General features: G+C 45.8%; 1 protein-coding gene across 2 annotated transcripts in view; it reads right to left on the bottom strand.

Moving 5' to 3' along the window:
- Positions 1–2,775: 2,775 nt before the first annotated feature.
- The window catches only part of NPL (N-acetylneuraminate pyruvate lyase), a gene marked incomplete at both ends in the record, with an annotated part of 31,522 nt that continues 12,600 nt past the window's right edge, over positions 2,776–21,697 (bottom strand). Inside the window, 9 exons of one of the 2 annotated variants that reach the window (XM_080699616.1) lie at positions 2,776–2,960; positions 3,710–3,749; positions 7,767–7,851; positions 9,400–9,446; positions 9,772–9,920; positions 12,325–12,417; positions 13,449–13,524; positions 15,380–15,437; positions 17,087–17,174. In XM_080699616.1, coding sequence (XP_080555742.1) covers positions 2,776–2,960; positions 3,710–3,749; positions 7,767–7,851; positions 9,400–9,446; positions 9,772–9,920; positions 12,325–12,417; positions 13,449–13,524; positions 15,380–15,437; positions 17,087–17,174 — 821 coding nt within the window. Of the gene's footprint in view, positions 2,961–3,709; positions 3,750–7,766; positions 7,852–9,399; positions 9,447–9,771; positions 9,921–12,324; positions 12,418–13,448; positions 13,525–15,379; positions 15,438–17,086; positions 17,175–21,697 lie in introns of those variants that run through there. The other variant, XM_080699617.1, reaches the window with a different exon arrangement.

A 21,697-nucleotide genomic window follows, 5' to 3' on the forward strand; every position in this document is an offset into this window, starting at 1 on the left:
AAAAAAGATTTTTTTTTTTTTTTTTGGTGGTACTGGGGGTGGAACCCAGAGGCTTTCTACCTCCGGGCTTGTACTCCCAGACCTCTTTTTTTTTTTTTTTGGAAACAGGGTCTCACTAAATTGCTGAAAGTCTCACTAAGTAGCTGAAGCTGGCTTCGAACCTGTGCGATCCTCTGGTCTCAGCCTCCCAAGCGCAGGGATTACAAGCGTGCACCACCACACCTGGCCAAAGATTTTAAAAATAAAATAGCCAACCAAGTGCGGTGCGCACACTTGTAATCCCAGCTACTTAGCAAGGCCCTTCGCAACTGAGTGAGACCCCATTTCAAAAATAAAAACACCAGCCAGGCATGGTGGTGCACACTTGTAATCCCAGCATTCGGGAGGTTGAGACAGGGAGGTTAAGCCCTTTGCAACTCAGTGAGACTCGGTTTCAAAATAAAGAATAAAAAATAGGGCTGAGAGTGCAGCTCAGAGGTAGAATGTCCCTGGGTTCTATCCCAGTACCGCTAAATAAATAAATAAAAACACTAAAAAATTAGGGCTGGGAGTGTAGCTAGGAGGTACAGTACCCCTTGGTTCCATCCCCAGTACTGCAAAATAAATAATTTTTTTGTGTGTGGTACTGAGAGTAGAACCCAGGGACTGAGCAGCCAAGTCAGCTGCTGCTGCGGTCTAGTGTGTATCTCAGGTGGTCACTTGACATTCAACTGCCAGATACAATAGCTGAGCATTTTCCTAGATTCCAAGTAAATATTTATTAAGTGGCTTAAAATGAGAAAACTTTAAAATAAGATTCAGAACCAGAACTCAAGATAATATGGTAACCCCCAAAGACAGATGAGATTTTTTGATTATACTTTTTCCCTTGATTTAATTTTGTCCCTAGAAACAGAAATTTCTCTGCAAAAAAGTCTTAGGAAGTAAATGATTCAGAACCCACGATTCCTTTTACAGTGTGTACATCTGTGTGTGTATAGGGGGTTACTAGGGATAGAACCCAGGAGACTTCTATCTCTGGCCTATACCCCCAGCCCTATTTTATTTTTTATTCGGAAACAGGGTCTTGCTAAGTTGCTGAGACTGGCTTTGAACCTGTGATCCTCCTTTCTCAGTTTCCCAAGTACTGGGATTCCAGGCATGTGGCACCATGCCCAGCTTTCCTTTTTTTTTTTTTTTTTTTTTTTTTTGGTGGTACTGGTGATGAAACCCAGGGGCATTCTACCTCCGAGCTACACCCTCAGCCTTAGTTTTTTATTTATTTTATTTTTTTTGTGGATCTGGGGATGGAACCCAGGGGCATTTGACCTCCAGGGTACACTTCCTGCCCTATTTTTTATTTATTTTTGAAACAGGTCTCACTAAGTTGCAGAGGGCCTCATTCAGTGGCTGAGGCTGGAGGCGAACCATGATCCACTATTCTCAGCCTCCCAAATGCTGGGATTACAAGCATGTGTCACCAAGCCCAGCTTCTAGTTTTTATTTTGAAACAGGGTATCACTGGGTTGCAGAGGGCCTCACTAAGTAGCTGAGGCCCTCTGTGAAATGTGATCCTCCTGTCTCAGCCTCCCAAATGCTGGGATTACAAGTGTGCGCCACCACACCTGGCTGCCCAGCTATCCCTTTACAGTTTTATTTATATATTTATATATTTATTTATTGTTGGTCTGAGGATGGAACCCAGGGGCATTCGACTTCCGAGCTATACCCCCTGCCTTATTTTGTATTTTTTAATTTGAAACAGGGTCTCACTAAGTTGCACAGGACCTCACTAAATAGCTGAGGTTGTCCATGAGCCTCCTGTCTCAGCCTCCTGAATGCAAGGATTATAATCTTGTGCCACCACGCCCGGCTCCTTTTACAGTTTTAGCCCCTTCAAAGAATACAACTTTTTAGGCCCAAAATACTTATGTATATGAGCCGATTATGGTGGTACACACTTGTAATCCCAGCATTCTGGAGGTTGAGACGGGAGGATCATGGTTCGCAGACAGCCTCAGCTACTTAGTGAGGCCCTTTGCAACTCAGTGAGACCCTGTTTCAATCTGAAGAATAAAAACTAGGGCTGGGTTGTAGCTCAGAGGTAGAATGACCTTGAGTTCCAACCTCAGTATTATAAAAAAAAAATACATATGTATATGTGTGTAAATATATATATATACACACACACACACACACACACACACACACATATATATATATATATATAGAGAGAGAGAGAGTATGTGTGTGTGCGTGTGTGTAGATAGTGTGTATGTATATAGGTGGTACTGGGGATTGAACCCAGGGGTGTTCTACCTCTGAGCTACATCCTCAGCCCTTTTTATTTTATTTCACTTTTTGGTACTGGGGATTGAACCCAGGGCATTCTATCTCTGAGTTATATCTCCAGTCCCTTTTTATCTTTTATTTTAAAACAGGGTCTCACTAAATTCATGAGGCTGGCCTCGAACCTGCAAACCTCCTGTTTCAGGTTCTCAAGTGCTAGGATTACAGGCATGTGCCACCATCCCCAGCTCCTTTTTATTTTTATTAAATTGCTGAGGCTGTTCTCACATTTCAAACCTCCTGTCCCAGCCTTCCCAGTAGCTAGGATCACAGGCATATGCCAGTGTACCTGGGCCTCAGAGTAGATATTTAAACACGTGTTGATTGAAGTGAGATTTCGTTTTCTAGGAGAAAGATTAGTTCAAGTTCATCTAAAAAGTCCCTGAGAAAATGCACTATTCGAATGATGAGGTCTCAGGGGTCACACCCTGACCTGAGAGAGAGGCACTAGCTACAGGCCTCCACGTTTTCATCCTTTACACAGTTGAAAGAGAGGAAATCCAGGCTCTTCAGTTTGGCTTCGGCATTGTCCGTAAACTCCCTGGTAGCTTTCTGCAGTGGGAGTCGGGGCGGGCCCATCGGAATCCCAGAGACCAGAGTCATGATGGCCTTGGTCTGTGACACTCCAAAACCTAGACAGGAAAAACCAAGGAAGCACATCTGTACTGTCCACTGCCACACAAACATCCCAAAGAAGAGACCTTAGGCAACCAGGGACCACTGCAGCAGGCCATGGCGAAAAGCAGAGACCGACATGAGCAGAGTAGGAAGTCCCATTCCCTGCTGCAACACATAGAAATGTGGATACTGTTAACAAACCGACAAAATATTATTATTATTATTATTATTATTATTATTATTATTATTATTGTGTGTGTGTGGTACTGGGGATGGAACCCAGGGGCACTCTACCTCCAAACTACACCCCCTGCCCTATTTTTTATTCTTTATTTTGAAACAGGGTCTTACTGAGTTGCAAAGGGCCTCACTAAGTAGCTGAGGCTGTCTGCGAACCGCAATCTTCCTGTCTTGGTCTCCCGAATGCTGGGATTACAAGCGCACGCCACAAGGCCCGGCTTTATTCTTTAATTTTTTTTTTTTCCCTGTGGCACTGGGGATTGAACCCTAGGTCATTTTACCTCTGAAATACATCCATGCCATATTTTATTATTTTTTGTTTATTTTATTTTATTCTTTTTTTTTGCGTTACTGTGGATAGAACCCAAGGGCATTCTACCTTTGAACTACACCCCTAGCCCTGTTTTTTTAAAATTAATTATTTATTTATTTTTTGCTGGGTTCAATCCCCAGTGACACACACACACACACACATACGCACGCACACACGCACACACACGCAGGAAACAGATATGGCACTTACCTAGTTTGACCACGAAGTTGATAAATCTCTGGATACAAAACTAGAAAGGAACAAACAAGTCTATTGTCAGTACTACTGAGCTGTGACCGGGTGTGGCGACCACACCACAGCAACTCAGTGAGACGCTGTTGCTTTCCTTCCTTCTTCCTTTGTTTCTTCCTGCCTTTCTTGCTTCCCTTTCCCTCCCTCCCTCCCTCCCTCCCTCCCTCCCTCCCTCCCTTCCTTCCTTCCTTCCTTCCTTCCTTCCTTCTTTCTTTTTTGTGGTACTGGGGATGGAACCCAGGGGCTATCTATCTCCAGGTTAATCTCCCCCTAGCCCTATCTTTATTTTTTCTTTGGAAACAGTGTCTTGCTAAGTTACTGAGAGCCTCACTAAGTTGCTGAGGTTGGCTTCAAACCTGCAGTTCTCCTATCTCAGCCTCCCAAGTACTGGGATTTCAGGTATATACCACCACACCCAGCTGAGACCTGGTTTCAAAAAAAAAAAAAAAAAAAGTAAAAGGGCAGGTCACGGTGGTGCACACTTATAATCCCAGCATTTGGGAGGCTGAGACGCGAGGATTGTGGGTTGGTGGCCAGTCTCAGTTACTTAACCAGGTGCTCTGCAACTCAGTGAGACCTTGTTTCAAAATAAAGAATAAAATATAGGGCCGGAGTGTAGCTTGGAGATAGAATACCCCTGGTTTCTATCCTCAGTACTGAAAAAAAAAAAAAAAAGTAAAAAATAATAGGACTGGGTGTAACCTGAAGAGAGAAAATGCCTTGAGCTTTTTTTTTTTTTTTTTTTTTTTTTTTTGCGGTACTGTGGATGGAACCCAGGGGCATTTGACCTCCAAGCCACACCCCCTGCCCTATTTTTCATTCTTTATTTTGAAACCGGGTCTCACTGAGTTGCAGAGGGCGTCACTAAGTAGCTGAGGCTGTCCACGTGCCGTGATCCTCCGGTCTCAGCCTCCAGAATGCTGGGATTACAAGCATGCGCCACCACGCCCAGCTTTGCCTTGAGGTTTAAGCTCCAGTACCATAAAAATTACTGAACCATGAAAATAATTTAAAGACTTTAAGTTCACACATTTGAGTTTTCTTCCTTCCTTTTTCTTTTTCTCTTTTTTCTTTCTTTCCTTTTTTTTCTTTTTTCTTTTTGGTGGTACTGGGGGTGGAACCCTTGGGCTTTTCTACCTTTGGGCTATACTCCCAGACCTATTTTACACTTTTATTTGGAAACAGGGTCTCACTAAGCTGCTGAGAGCCTCACTAAATAGATGAGGCTAGCTTCAAACCTGTGCGATCCCAAGTGCTGGGATTACAATCGTGCGCCACCACGCACGTCATCTTTTTTTGGGGCGGGCGGGGGGTGGGCTTCCTGGGGATTGAACCCAAAAGCTTCCACCCCTGGGCTACACACTTAGCCCTATTTTTTAATTTTGAAACAGGTCTCACTTGATTGATGAGTCTCATTACTTGCTGAGGCTGTCCTCGAACCTGTGACCTTGATTTCCTCTCAGTCTCCCAAGTACTGGCATTACAAACTTGAACCACCACACCTGGCTAGTGCAATGTTTTCAAACTAGGCTACTCATACCTCTGGGGTAGTTCCAAAATATCTAAGGGGCACTTGGCCAGGGCTAAGATTTGAGAGAACCAACTTCTACAGGGTTTAGGCAAGAAGGGCTGTTTCTAAAGTTCATCAGCATAAGAATTTGCAGTAATAGAGGCACCCCTTTGTCTTTCTCAGTTTTCCCTTTCAAAGTTCTTGTCTCCATTTGGAAAAGAATAAAAACAGACCTCTATTATCATGGCCTTGGGAAACGGGGGGGGGGGGGGGGGGGGACCAAATAAAGGAGTTAATTAAAATGTTGACATTGAGGTCTGGGAGTATAGCTCAGTGGTAGAGTACTTGCCTAGCATGCATGATCAGAGGGGCTGGGCATGATGGTGCATGCCTGTAATCCCAGGATCTGGGTGGCTGAGTTAGGAGGAGGATGGTAGGTTCAAGACCAGCCTCGCTACTTAGACTATCAGCAGCCTAGTAAGACTCTTTCAAGAGAGTGTAGCTCAGAGGTAGTGTGGCCCTTGGTTCAATCCCCAGTGCCACAAGAAGAAGAAAAAGAAAAAATGTCCTTCCTTCCTTCTTTCCCTCCTTTCCTTTCTACTTAGGATCGCACCCAAGGGATTACACCCAAGTATGCTTTATAAATGGTACTATCATTCGGGAGGCTGAGACCGGAAGATCGCAGTTAGGGACAGCCTCAGCTACTCAGTGAGGCCCTTTGCAACTCAGTGAGACTCTGTTTCAAAATAAAGAATAAAAAATAGGGCTGGGGGGGGGGATAGCTCGGAGGTAGAATGCCCCTGGGTTCCATCCCCAGTACCTAAAAAAAAATAAGAAATAAAAAATAAAGGAGAGCTGGGCGTGGTGGCGCACGCTTGTAATCCCAGCATTTGGGAGGCTGAAACTGGAGGATCGCGGTTCGCAGACAGCCTCAGCTACCTAGTGAGGCCCTCTGCAACTCAGTGAGACCCGGTTTCAAAATAAAGAATAAAAAATAGGACAGGGAGTGTAGCTTGGAGATCAAATGCCTCTGGGTTCCATCTCCAGACCCGCAAAAATAAAAAAATATATAAAAAAATAAAAAATAAATAAATAAATAAAAGAAATCATTAAAGAGCAAGCATGCTGACTTTGGAACATGACTCAAAAATGTTCAAAGAACTGAGTGACACTGCTGTCCCCAAACTCCTATTCTTACCGACTAATTTAAGTGAGCCGGCTTTCACGCACTTATTTCTCTAAAAGCTAAAAGCAGAAATAGTACTGATGCTGAACCTTAACTTATTCCTGGTCTTACGTAATGTTCATTCTCTGAATCCATGAACAAACTGGTAAAAGAAGAGTGGCCAGGTGTGGTGGCACACGCTTGTCATCCCAGGACTTGGGAGGCTGAGACAGGAGGAGTGAGGCTTCGAAGCCAGCCTCAGCATTGAGAGAGGCCCTCTGTAACTAGCGAGACACTGTCTTTTTTTCTGTTTTTGGAAGTATTGAGGATGGAACCCAGGGGTGTACTACCTCCGAGCTGCACCCTCAGCCCTATTTTTTATTCTTTATTTTGAAACAGGGTCTCACTGAGTTGCAAAGGGTCTCACTAAGTAGCTGAGGCTACTGTGACCTTCCTGTCTCAACCTCCCAAATGCTGGGATTACAAGCATGCGCTTCCACGCCTAGCTGAGACCTGTTTTATAATAAAAAATAAAAAGGGCTGGGTGTAGCCGGGCATGGTGGCGCATGATTGTAATCCCCACTGGTTCGAAGCGCTGGCTTTGAATGGGTCAGGAAACAGGTCTCTTGACCCTGTTTCCAAATAAAATATAAAAAATAGATTTGGAGCCGGGCGTGGTGGCGCACGCTTGTAATCCCTGGCTTGGAAGGCTGAAACAGGAGGATCGCACAGGTTCGAAGCCAGCCTCAGCTAATTAGTGAGGCTCTCAGCAACTTAGTGAGACCCTGTTTCCAAATAAAATATAAAATAGGTCTGGGAGTATAGCCTGGAGGTAGAAAGCCTCTGGGTTCCACCCCCAGTACCACCAAAAAAAAAAAATAAAAAAATAAAAAAATAGAATGGGGAGTGTAGCCCAGAGGTAGAAGGGTTCCATCCCCAGTACCACACACACACACACACACACACACACACACACACACACACACACAAACAAAGCCGGGCGTGGTGGCGCACGCTTGTAATCCCAGCATTTGGGAGGCTGAGACAGGAGGATTGCGGTTCGTGGACAGCCTCAGCTACTTAGTGAGGCCCTCCATAATTTAGTGAGACCCTGTTTCAAAATAAAGAATAAAAAATAGGGCAGGGGTGTAGGTCAGAGGTCAAATGCCCCCAGGTTCCATCGCCAGACCCAAGGGGAAAAAAAAAAAAGGCTGGGTGGGTGGCTCAGAGGTAGAATGTCCCTGGGTTCAATCCCCAGTATCACAAAAAAAGAATTCAGAAAGCCACTAGTCTGTGTAATTAATATGCACAAATAATAAGTAAATAAACAAAGAGTTTACCTGATGGTTCAGGGCTGAAGAGTAGTCCTTCTGCTCAAAAGCCTCCAGCATCTGGTTCGCCTGTTTCCCCAGGTAGTTGTAGGTGCTAGCAAGAGAATGGCAAGCACTCAGGCTCAAGGACTCAGCGCAAAGGCCCCAGCTTCCCGTCTCCGCTGTTTAACAAGGAAGGACGCCCAGGCTCCCGGAGGTCGTTGTTAGGTCCTGGTCCCTAAAGGTCAGGCTGTGCTCATTGGGTTCCCAGCAACAGGAGGCGGGGCCACGAGAGAAGGCAGAACACACACACACATACACACACACACACACACACACACACACACACGATGATGATGATGATGATGATGATGATGATGATGAGCAGGAGGAGGAAGGAGGAGGAAAATGGAGAAGAAATAAAATTAGGATGAAAAAGCCAACAGAGCGTTGAAGATGGAGGGTCCTAAAGTCAGATGCTGAGAAATTGTGTGTGTAGCACCCCAGGAATAGGGGCAAATCCAACACTCACCAAATTCCCTGCCATCCTATATATTATTTAAAGACAGGTATTTATTTATTTTATTTATTTATTTATTTATTTATTTATTTATTTTTTTGGTACTGGTGATAGTACCCATGGGCATTCTACCTCTGAGTGACACCTCCAGTCCTTTTTGGTTTTTTTGAGTGTCTGGGGATGGAGCTCAGGGGCATTTGACCTCTGAGCTACACCCCCTGCCCAATTTTGGATTCTTTATTTTGAAACAGGGTCTCACTGAGTTGTAGAGGGCCTCACTAAAGTAGTAGCTGAGGCTGTCCGTGAACCCAGGTCCTCCTGTCTCAACCTCCCAAATGCTGGGATTACAAGCATGTACCACCATGCCTGGCTCATTAACTTTTATTTTAAAACAGGGTTTCACTAGGTTACTGAGCATCCTGGTAAATTGCTGAAGCTGGTCTCAAACCTATTATCTTCTTGTCTCAGCCTCCCAAGGACCCTGATTCCAGGCCTCTGCCACTGCACCTGGCTTATGTGGGACTGTAACTTTATTTATTTATTTGAAGATTTAAAGAAGTTTATTAGAAAGATGGAAATACAGAAAATAGAAATGCAGCCCAATGCAAAAATGGCATGGGGGGTGACTCGAAATGAATACACCCATATTTATTTTTATTTGTTTATTTTTTCGTGCTGGGGGTGGAACCCAGAGGCTTTCTACCTCTGGGCTATACTCCCAGACCTATTTTATACTTTATTTGGAAAACAGGGTCTCACTAAGTTGCTGAGAGCCTCACTAAGTAGCTGAGGCTGGCTTCAAACTTGTGCGATCCTCCTATCTCAGCCTCCCAAGTGCAGGGATTACAAGTGTGCGCCACCACGCCCGGCTATTTATTTATTTATTTATTTATTTATTTATTTATTTTGTGTGGTACTGGGGATGGAATCCAGGGACATTCTAACTCTGAGCTACACCCACAGCCCTATTTTTTTATTCCTTACTTTGAAATAGTCTCACTGAGTTGCAAAGGGCCTCACTAAGTAGTTGAGGCTGTCCGTGAACCACAATCCTCAGGTCTCAGCCCCAGATGCTGGGTTTACAAGGCTGTGCCACCACCCCCGGCTGTAACTTTATGATGGAGACAAATGCGTCCTGCTTACCTGCCCACTGCTCCGGTGGCTCCCATCACCAGGCCACTCAACAGTTGCTAGAGAGAAATAGAGTATTCAGGTTTATGAAAGAGAAAGAAAAGGGAGATGTGTGGTACTGGGGGTGGAACCCAGAGGCTTTCTACCTTCGGGCTATACTCCCAGACCTATTTTATATTTTATTTGGAAACAGGGTCTCACTAAGTTGCTGAGAGCCTCACTAAGTAGCTGAGGTTGGCTTTGAACCTGCGCCATCCTCCTGTCTCTGCCTCCCAAGTGCGGGGATTACAAGCGTGCGCCCCCACGCCCGGCTAGGGAGATGCTATTGTATACACAATCGCATGAATCGCTTTGGAGGGAACCTGGCTTCATGGGGTTACTTACCTCGTCTACCCCAAAGAGCAAAGCAAACTGTCGCTGGCGACTCTGATCCACACACTGCCCGAAGTCTAAGAGATCCGTGTCACTGAACTTCAGCCCTTGGAAGGTAGGGATCTTTCCCTGAATCCCATCCAACAACTCCTCGGCACGAACTGCTCAGAACAGCAAAAGCCTCATTAATCCACTCAGCAGCAGAGACTCCTGCAATGCCTCACAGACCGTGCCTCAGCACTGAGCTGCCACAGGCGACCATCAGCTGGGATCCAATGTGCATGCATCCTGGTTTGCCCCTAGCAGCACCTATTTATCTGTCAAAGCACATCCCAATGCTGGGTGTGGGGGCACAGGCCTGTAATCCCAGTAACCATGCAGACCTCCAAGCTACACCCCCTGCCCTATTTTTTATTCTTTATTTTGAAACTGGGTCTCACTGAGTTGCAGAGGGCCTCACTAAGTAGCTGAGGCTGTCCGTGAATCCCCGAATGCTGGGATTACAAGTGTGAGCCACCACGCCTGGCTCAAAGAATAGGATTTAAAAAATAATCTTGGCCGGGTGTGGTGGCACACACTTGTAATCCCCGCTCTTGGGAGGCAGAGAGACAGGAGGATCGCACAGGTTCGAAGCCAGCCATGCTGGCTTGAGACCCTGTTTCCAAATAAAAAAAAGTCTAAAAATAGGTCTGGGAGTGTAGCCCGGAGGTAAAAGGGTTTCCAGGAACCCCAGTACTGCCAATAAATAAATAATAAATAAATAAATAAATAATCTTGAGCTGGGTGGGGTGGCACACGCTTGTAATCCCAGCACTCGGGAGGCTGAGACAGGAGGACTGCACAGGATCGAAGCTACTCAGTGAGGATATATGGGAGTATAGCCCAAGGTGAAAAGCCCCTGGGTTCCACCCCCAGTACCATAAAAACAAAAAGAAAGAAAGAAAGAGAAAAAGAAAATTAGAGGCCAGCCTCAGCAATTTAGTGAGGCCCTCAGAAATTTAGCGAGACCCTGTTTCAAGATAAAAAATTTAAAAAGGGCCGAGAGACTGCAGGTTCAAAGCCAGCCATAGCTACTCAGTGAGAATGTTTCTAAATAAAAATGAAGCAGAGCTTGGGTGTAGTTGAAAGGTAGAATGCCCCTAGGTTCAATCCCCAGCACTACAAAAAAAGAGGGGGCTGGGGACATAGCTCTGAGGTGGAACAGACCTGGATCCAATCCCCAGAACCCCCTACCCCAATCTCCTAACAGAGCTGGGTGTGGTACCTGTGCTTCCAGTACTTGGGAGGATGAGATAGGAGGATCCCAGGTTGGAGGGGAGCCTCAACAAGTTGTGAGACTCATCAACCTAGTGAGACCCTGTTTCAAAACATAAGCAGTAGAGGGCTGGGTGTGGTGGCACACACTTTTATTTATTTATTTATTTATTTATTTATTTATTTATTTTTTGCGGGTCTGGGGATAGAACCCAGGGGCATTCAACCTCTAAGCTACACCCCCTGCCCTAGTTTTTATTCTTTATTTTGAAACTGGGTCTCACTGAGTTGCAGAGGGCCTCACTGAGGAGCTGAGGCTGTCCGCGAACCGCGATCCTCCAGGTTTCAGCCTCCCGAATGCTGGGATTACAAGCGTGCGCCACCACGCCCGGCTGTGGCACACACTTTAATCCTAGTACTTGGGAGGCTGAGACAGGAGGGTCGAGGTTTGCGAACAGCTTCAGCTACTTAGTGAGGCCCTCCACAATTTAGTGAGACCCTGTTTCAAAATAAAGAATAAAAAATAGGGCCAGATGTATAGCTCAGAGGTAGAATGTCCCTGGGTTCCATCCCCAGAACTGCAAACAAAACAAAACAAAACAAAACAAAACAACAACAAAACAAAACAAAACAACAACAAAAAACAAACACACACACACACACACACACCAAAAAGATCACAAACAGTAAAATATAGGGCTGAAGGTATAACTTGGAGGTAGAATGCCTCTGGGTCCAGTCCCCAGCAAAAAGAAAAACAAATAAAATAAAATAGGGCTGGGGGTGCAGCTTAAAGGTAGAATGCCTCTGGGTTCAATCCCTAGTACCAGACACACACACACAAAAATCTCCTAACAACCCAGGCGTGGTGGCGCAGGTTTGTAATCCCAGCATTTGGGAGGCTGAGACAGGAGGATTGCGGTTTGCAGACAGCCTTAGCTACTCAGTGAGGCCCTTTGCAACTCAGTGAGACTCTTCAAAATAAAGAATAAAAAAATAGGACTGGGGCGTAGCTCAGAGGTAGAAAGCCCCTGGGTTCAATACCCAGTACCGAAAAAAAAAAAAAAGAAAAAAAAAAAAGAAGGAGGTGTGGCGGAGGGAAGGGCTTGCGGAAGAGCCCCAGCTCACCTCAGGCTCAGGCTCTGCACAGAAGGTGGATTGGGAGCAGATACTGGCGGGGATGGCGGAGTGGGCACTTTGGGGCAACTGAACTGCCCCGCCAGTGGCGTTTGTTGTTTGTGGGGTGCACGGGATGGAGCTGGGGTTTCTTAGCTGTGAGCGTGGGGAGGAAATGTTAAGACACATACTTACTCTTCACCCCTGTCAAGGCCGGGATGTGATAGTAATAGAAAGGTAAGGCTGGGGCGGCGACGGCCACCGCGCTCAGGAAATCAATCAGGGTGTCTGAAAGAACAGGGTGAGGTCACAGGGTGAGCAAGCAGGCCAGCGGCATTCTGGGTAGTACGGCTTCAGCCCTGACACACCTCCGTCCTTCAGGGCAGCGAGGGCTCTTGGCGACCCTCCCATCTCTGACACTTGCAGGCCTTTGGGACTCATTTCATTACAGCTCTTGCTTGCAGCCTGTAATCCCAGTACTGGGAGGCTGATATAGCAGGATCGTAGGTTCAAGACCAACCTCAGCAACTTAGCGAGGCTCTTAGCTATTTAGCAAGACACTGTTTCCAAATAAGTATAAAATAAAGGATGGGAGTGTAGCTTGAAGGTAGAATGCCCCTGGGTTCAATCCTCAGAAAAAAAAAAAAATTGAAACAGGGAGGGAGGGGCTGGAGCTAGGGCTGTACTCAGTGGACAGTTCATCCCTAGGGTCCTTAAGGCCCTGAGCTCAATCTCAGCACTGCACCCAAAACTGGGTGCAAACGTTCTCAAGTCTTAAGAGATGAAACTTATATGCTCTTATCAAAACAGAAGCCAGCCGAGCGCGGCAGCCAGTGTCTGCTTTAAGAGGGTACTTGTAGTGTGGTGGCGCATTGCACAAAAGCTCTGAGTACGGTTCTTTTCACTTCTGCAAGAGATCCAGACAGACCAAGAAAACCAGAGTGCACTCAGGTTTACTGAGAAAGCAGGAGTCCCTGCAGCGGCCAAGGTGAGCTTCAACTGCGACGTCACTGCAGATGATGAATCCGGCAAATCGCTTGTCCTTTGGATAGTTCCAAACAGTGAAACAGAAGACAATTTTTTTTGGTGGTACTGGAGATTGAACCCAGGGGCATTCTACCTTTGAGCGACAGCCCCAGCCCTTTTTATCTTTTCTTTTGAGACAGGGTCTCACTAAGTTACTGTGAGCTGGCCTCAAACCTGCAATCCTGTCTCAGCCTCTCAAGTGCTGGGGTGTCAGGCGGTGCCTTAGTCACTCTGAATGGGAGCAAGGGGAAGTATCGCCTGTGAGCGCTGTGTGTTCAGACCCATCTGTTTACCTTTGTTCCACGGCTTGAGAAAGAAAGGCGCGATCACAGCTATGCCGTCGGCTCCGATTTCTGCTGCATGTTGGGCCTTTACAAGAAGAAAGACGATCGTTCTGGAGTCAGTGATACATTATACTTGCCTACAGCTATCCTACAGTTCAGCAACACACTCTTCAAATTTCTCAGCAAGAGTCAGGTGTGGTAGAGAACCCTTGTAATCCTAGTACCTGGGAGGCTGAGACAGGAGGATCGCAGATTCAAGGACAGTATAGGTAGAGGTATAGCTCGGAGATAGAATGCCTTTGAGTTTAATCCCCAAACACACACACACACACACACACACACACACACACACACACACACACACAATCTCAACAAAGGTATCACTAGAGAGTGGAAAAATTAGACTATTTTTATTTTTTATTTTTTATTTTTTGTGGAACTGAGGATTGAATCAAGGGGCATTCTACCTCCAAGCTACACCCCCAGCCCTCTATTATCTTTTTTTTTCAGTACTGGAGATGGAACCCAGGGGCATTCTGCCTCCGAGCTAGCCCTATTTTTTTATTCTTTATTTTGAAACAGGGTCACACTAAGTTGCAGAGGACCTCACTAAGTAGCTGAGGCTGGCAGTGAACCTGCGATCCTCCTGTCTCAGCCTCCCAAGTACTGGGATTACAAGCATGAGCCACCACGCCCGGCTCTCTATGTTATCTAAGTTCTGGAAGCGTGGTCAATTTGTAGCATTCCAGGCACTGGGCCTAACGATTTAAGCGTCTTCAAGCTTTTTTGTCTTAACCAGTGCACTCGGGCCTCAACACCGCCATCACCATCACCAGCTTTCCTGCCAACAACTTGAGCTCCTTCCTCCCTTGCCCATCACCCTACTTAATCTGCCAATCCCTAAACCCAGAGGCAACCTAACTGTCTGCATCCCTGTTTCTGTGTTCTAGCTGAGTGGTGGCATGCCTCGAAGAAAACGACCACATTGGGTGGTGGCATGATAAATTTGTGAATTACAATTCTGCTTTTCAGCACCACTGAGCAATCCTTCCAGGTTTCTGTTTTCCCCCATTCTCTGAGGCAGCGACTGAGTTTCCACTGTTCAAGCCTGCATGCCATTTCCTATATCCCTTTTGCGTCCAGCAGATGGCCTGGCCTCGTGCTTCCTGAGCTCAAGCCTGCACACTAGCGCCACCTACAGCCGCCTTACTGTCCCTCTGTCGCTTAGCCTTTTGAAGTTGCCACCTTGGGCTCGACCCCCTCTATGGCTCAAGGCCCATGGTGGAATCCTTGAGGTCCCACAGGGACCTTCCTTTATCTTCTCCAGCAGAGACTCCACCACATGCCAAATATCGCATTGATATTAATTTCAGTATAAAAATGGAGGTCACTCGGTTGGGTATGCTGGTGCATGCCTGTAACCCCAGCACTCAGGAGGCTGAGCAAGGAGGATCGCAGGTTTGCAGCCAGCCTCAGCAACTTAGTGAGGCCACAAACAATTGAGTGAGACCCTATTTTTATTTTTTTAATAGGGAGCCGGGTGTGGTGGCACACGCTTGTAATACTAGTACTTGGGAGGCTGAGACAGGAGGATCACACAGGTTCGAGCCAGCCTCAGCTACTTAGTGAGGCTCTCAGCAATTTAGTGAGACCCTGTTTCCAAAAAAAAAATAAAGTAATAGGTCTGGGAGTGTAGCCCAGAGATAAAAGACCCCTAGGCTACATCCCCAGTAACACTAAACAAACAAACAAACAAACAAACAGCAACAACAATAAAAATAGGGTGGGGGTATAGTTCAGAGGTAGAATGCCCCTGGGTTCCATCCTCGGTAAAGAAAAAAAAAATAGGGCTGGGTAGGTAGCTAAGACCTAGAACGCCCCCAGGTTCCATCCCAGTAACTCTCTCTCTCTCCCCTACATGGGTCTGCATACATACATACCAGGTCTTGTGACTCCTTTAAGCTCAGAGCTCCTACGTGAATCACCACCTGGTCCAACCTGCAGAAGATAAAACACGATGAATCACCTGACATTTGGAGGTGCACAGAAGGCCTCCGCTCTCCTGGCTTGTGCTGATTTTTGCAGTTAATTTTATTAATTCCAGCCTCCTGACTATTAAATTCTACTGTGGTCTAGTTTAATTAATCTACTTAAAAGAGCTTCTGGCGATTTATTTTTGCAAAATAAAAATATTTAATACATGAACAACACAATAAAAACAAGAAGTATTAAAAGCATCCTGAAAACAAGCACTAAAAAAAAACCCACACAGAGCTATTAACTTAGTGTTTATAAAAACTAGTTAACAGCCAGGCGTGGTGGCTCATGCCTAGAATCACACTACTTAGCAGGTTTGAGGCCAGCACCATGGTAATTTAGTGAGAGTCTGTATTTATTTGTTTGTTTAACTTATTTATTTAGTGGTACTGGGGATTTAACCCAGGGGCATTCTACCTCTGAGCTTCACTCCCAGTTCTATCTTTTATTTTTCCTTTTTGGTGGTACGGGGTTCCTGGAAACCCTTCTACTTCCGGGCTACACTCCCAGACCTATTTTTATATTTTATTTGGAAACAGGGTCTCTTAAGCCAGAAAGGCTGGCTCCGAACCTGTGCGATCCTCCTGTCTCCGCCTTCCAAGCGCGGGGATTACAAGCGTGTGCCACCACGCTTGGCTTATTTTTCTCATTCTTTATTTTATTTTTTTCCCTCAGCCTCACAAGCACTAGAATTATAAATGTGTGTCACCGTGCCTGGCTTCTATCATTTATTTATTTATTTATTTATTTATTTATTTATTTATTTATTTATTTTGTAGTACTGAGGGTGGAACCCAGGGGCTGGTTTTTTTTTTTTTTTTTTTTTTTAACCTCCAGGCTATACTCCCAGATCTATTTTACACTTTATTTGGAAACAGGGTCTCACTAAGTTTCTGAGAGCCTCACTAAGGAGCTGAGGCTGGCTTTGAACCCGTGTGATCCTCCTGTCTCAGCTTCCCAAGCGCGGGGATTACAAGCGTGCGCCACCACGCCTGGCCTTATTTTTATTTTGAAACAGGGTCTCACTAAGTTGCTGAGGGACTCACTAAATTGCTGAGGCTGGCTGAGAACCTGTGATCCTCCTGTCTCAGCCTCTCAAGTACTGGGATTACAGGCGTGTGCCACCATGGCCGGCAAGACTTCATTTCAAAAGAAAAGTAAAAAGTTGGGCGTGGTGCGCACGCTTGTAATGAGCATTTGGGAGGCGGAGACAGGAGGGTCGCAGGTTCCAGGGCAGCCTCAGCAAGTAACGGGACTGTCATCAACCTAGTGAGACCCTGTTTCAAAATAAGAAATAAAAAAAAAAAGAAAGAAAGAGAAAATGAGAAGATCTGAAGGAAATTCAGGGCCGTGGCACCCTCCTGGGAAAGGGAGAGTTGGAATTGTTGGGGTGGACAGGCCAGCGCCCAGCAGCTGGTCACCAGCACCTTGGTTTCTTCCCCCTTCAGCTCAGCAGGCAGCCAGCCGAGGGGAACTGGCTTTGGAGGGGATGAGAGGCCTTTTGGGGATGGAAGGGGGCGCCCTGCAGTCTGGCCGCCTTTCCACCTCACCAAGGTGCAGGATGCGCGGCTCCCACCATGGACTGTCCCCCGTCTCAGAGGGCCACTCACTTATTCCTCCCGTGCGTCACCCAGGCCTCTGCGACCTGGCGGCGTTCCGAGGTGCTCAGGGACAGGCCTTCTCCTGTGGTGCCATTCACTGTTCCAACAAAGAGACAGTCAGTGGGACCCAACAATGCCCTTTGCTCCTCCAACCCCAGGTACCCAAGTTGGAGCAGGAGAGGAGAGAGCCAGTATCCACCTGCACTTCACACTCGGCTGGTCTTCCTTCCTTCCTTCCTCCCGTCCTTCTTTTCTGTTTTGTATTTTTTATTTTTTGTGGTACCGGGGATGGAACCCAGGGGCGTTCTACCTCAGAGCTACACCCTCAGCCTTATTTATTTATTTATTTATTTATTTATTTGTTTGTTTGTTTGTGGTACTGGGGTGGAACCCAGGGGCTTTTCTACCTCCGGGCTATACTCCCAGACCTTTTTAATATTTTATTTGGAAACAGGGTCTCACTAGGTTGCTGAGAGCCTCACTAAGTAGCTGAGGCTGGCTTCAAACCTGTGCGATCCTCCTGTCTCAGCCTCCCAAGCGCTGGGATTACAAGCGTGCGCCACCACGTCCAGCTTTATTCTTTATTTTGAAATAGGGTCTCAGTAAGTTGCAAAGGGCCTCACTATGTAGCTCAAGCTGCTCATAAACCTGGGACCCTCCTTTCTCAGCCTCCCAAGTCATGGGGTTACAGGCATGCGCCACCACGCCTGGCTCTTTTTTTCTTGTTTATAAGTACATTGTAGTCATGCATCTTAATGGGGTACAAGATGGTGGAGGCATAACGCACACACCACTCATTTGGCCCTTCCCACTTCCTACCCCATCCTCTCCTCCCTCCCTCCTTCTCAGGTTTGGCTTAGTGATCGACTCTGACATGTTTGTGAATGTATATCATGTGCATTAGAAAGTTTCCCTCTTTTGCAGGGCGTTGTGGCGCACGCTTGTGGTCCCCGCACTTGGGAGGCTGAGACAGGAGGATTGCGCGGGTTCGAAGCCAGCCTCAGCTACTTAGTGAGGCTCTCAGCAACTTAGTAAGACCCTGTTTCCAAGTAAAATATACAAAAGGTCTGGGAGTATAGCCCGGAGATAGAAAGCCTCTGGGTTCCACCCCCAGTACCACCAAAAAAAAAAAAAAAAAAAAAAAAAAGCTTCCCTCTTCCCTCTCCCTTTTCCCTCAGTGGTCACCTCCTTTACTCATCTAAGGTTTCTCCTTCTTTGTCCCCCAATTTTCTCCCTAGCTTCTGAATATTAGGAAGATTTTCTCCCTAGCTTCTGAATATTAGGAAGAACAGCTGATTTTTCATTTTTGGTGACTGGTTAATCTTTCTTAGCATCATGTTCTCCAGTTCCATCCATTTCCCTGCCAGTGACCTAATTTTGTTGTTATGGCTGAGTAAAATTTCATTGTGTACAAATCCCACAGTTTTTGTAATCCATCCATGTATCGATGGACATCTTGGCTGGTTCCATAGTTTGGCAATTGTGAACTGTGCAGCTATGAACATAGACACACATGCATTAGTCTGGTAGTTCAGGTTCCATTCTTTTGGGTAGATACCCAGAAGTGGGATTGCTGGGTCATATGGTAGGTTGATTCCCATTCTTCTGAGGATCTTCCATGCAGTTTTCCAAATTGGTTGAACTAATTCTCAATCCTACCGGCAATGTATTAGAGTGGCTACTTCTCCACACCCTTGACAGCATTTGTTGTTGGGGTGTGTGTGTGTGTGTGTGTGTGTGTGTGTGTGGTACTGTGGATTGAACCCAGGGGTATTCTACCTCCAAGTTACACTCCAGCCCTATTTTTTCATCTGTATTTTGAAACAGGGTCTCACTAAATTGTGGAGGGCCTCATTAAGCAGCTGAGGCTGGCTGTGAACCTGTGATCTTCCTGTCTCAGCCTTCCAAGTTCTGGGATTACAGGCCACCAGGCCTGGCCCTTCTTTTTTTTTTTTTTTTTTATGGTTCTAGGGATTGAACCCAGGGGCATTCTACCTCTGAGTCACACCCCAGCCCTTTTTAGTTTTTATTTTGAATTAGGGCATCTCTAGGCGGCTTAGAGCTTAGCTTGCTATGTTGTTGAGGCTGGATCTGAACCTGAGATCCTCCTGTCTCAGACTCCCAAGTACTGGGATTATAGGCATGGGCCACCATGTCCAGATCATATTGTGTGTTTATTTTATTTTATTTTATTTTTGGTACTGGGGATGGAACCCAGGGGCATTCTACCTCCAAGATACAACTCCAGCTCTATTTTTTTTATTCTTTATTTTGAAACCGGGTCTCACTGAGTTGCAGAGGGCCTCACTAAGTAGCTGAGGCTGTCTGCGAACCGCAGTCCCCCGGTCTCAGCCCCCCAAATGCTGGGATTACAGGCGTGCGCCACCCCACCCAGCTTCATATTAATATTGTTTGTACCAAGCACTCATATAGTCCTTTATTCTCATAACCCAGAAAAGCAGAATTATTCTCATTTATAGAAGAAAACAAGAGGCCAGAAATACTAGATAGTTTAAGTTTGAATTCAGAGTTGTGTGATTCCAAAACTCATTATCTTTCCTGTTACACTTCCATATGATCATCTCTCTTTCTTTCTTTTTATTTTGGTACTGGGGATTGAACCTAGGGGCATTTTTTTTTGGTGGTACTAGGGGTGGAACCCAGGGGCTTTCTACCTCCGGGCTATACTCCCAGACCTTTTTTATATTTTACTTGGAAACAGGGTCTCACTAAGTTGCTGAGAGCCTCACTAAGTAGCTGAGGCTGGCTTTGAACCACGATCCTCCAGTCTTGGCCTCCCAAATGCTGGGATTACAAGCATGCGCCACCATGCCCGGCACTGGCTTATTTATTTATTTATTTATTTATTTTTTAAATTGGTGGTACTGGGGTGGAACCCAGAGGCTTTCTACTTCCCGGCTATACTCCCAGACCCAATTTATATTTTATTTGGAAACAGGGTCTCACTAAGTTGCGGAGGGCCTAAGGTGCTGAGGCTGGTTGTGAACTTGTGATCCTCCTGTCTCAGCCTCCCAAGCACTGGGATTACAAACATGAGCCACCATGCCCAGCATTGATTTTTTTATTTTAACCTTCACTGTCTCTGAAATAAATAGGGATAAATGCTAGTTCTTCAATTCCTTTGTGTTGTTTGTTTGTTTATTTATTTATACTGGGGATTGAACCCAGAAGCATCCTATGTCCAAGCTACAACCCCAGCCCTTTTTCTTTTCTTGAAACAGGATCTCACTAATTGCTGAAGGTCTACTAAATTGCTGAGGCTGGTCTCGAACCCGTGATCTTTCTCTCAGCCTCTCATGTATGTGGATTGCACCGCTCCCTGCTGTGTGCTGTATTTACAGTCTTTCTTCTATTCACATTGTGAAAGCTCAGGTGCAGACAGAGCAAAGTCCCTTCTTAAGAGAGCTGAGAGAATTTAGTTTTACTTAAGAGGGCTTAGCTGTTAGTTCTACCATTTCTCGGTTGAATGGCCTGATCAAACAAGTGAATTGGGGCTGTAAATTTTCTTCTCTAAATGGAAAAAAAAAAAAAAAAGCTGGGCATGGTGGCACACGCTTGTAACCCATGTATCTGGGAGACTGAAACAGGAGGATCACAGGTTTGAGACCAGCCTCAGCAATTTAGTGAGGTCCTGTTTCAAAATAATTACCTATTTTTTTTTTTGGTGGTGGTACTGGGGATTGAACCCAGGGGCATTCTACCTCTGAGGTACACTCCAACCCTATTTTTTATTCTTTATTTTATTTTTTTAGCGTGTCTGGAGATGGAACCCAGGGGCATTTGATCTCTGAGCCACACCCCCTGCCCTATTTTTTATTCTTTTTTTTTTTTTCTGTGGGTGTGGTGATGAAACCCAGGGACATTTGACCTCTGAGCTACACCCACTGCCCCCTTTTTTTTTTTTCTTTTGGTGGTACTGGGGTTCCTGGAAACCCTTCTACCTCCGGGCTACACTCCCAGAACTATTTTTTATATTATTTTTATTTGGAAACAGGGTATCTTAAACCAGCGAGGCTGACTTCGAACCTGAGAGATCCTTCTGTCTCCACCTCCCAAGCGTGGGGATTACAAGCATGAGCCACCACACCCAGCGCCTACTCTTTATTTTTGAAACAGGGACTCACTAAGTTGCAGAAGGCCTCACTAAGTAGTTGAGGCTGTCTGTGAACCACATATGTATCAAAGTTAATCACCAAACAAGCATGGGATCAAGGGAGGGGGAGGGAATGGGATGGGGGCTGGATGAGGGCTAATTGGATGATGTGTGCTTGTATATCCTCTCAAGTCTTTTACTCCAATGTGAATGATATATGACTACAATGTACCAATTAAAAAAATTAATTAATTAAAAAAATAGGGCTCAGGGTGTAGCTTGGAGGTAGAATGCCCCTGGGTTCAGTCTCCAGTACTGGGGGGAAAAAAAAAATTAGCTTGTAATCTCAGCGCTTGGGAGGCTGAGACAGGAGGATCACACAGGTTTGAAGCTGGCCTCAGCTACTTAGTGAGGCTCTCAGCAACTTAGTAAGACCCTGTTTCCAAATAAAATATAAAATAGATCTGGGAGTGTATCCCAGGGGTAGAAAAGCCCCTGGGTTCTAC

Source organism: Muscardinus avellanarius (genome assembly GCF_963383645.1).
Source record: "Muscardinus avellanarius genome assembly, chromosome: 7".
NCBI classification, from domain to species: Eukaryota; Metazoa; Chordata; class Mammalia; order Rodentia; family Gliridae; genus Muscardinus; species Muscardinus avellanarius.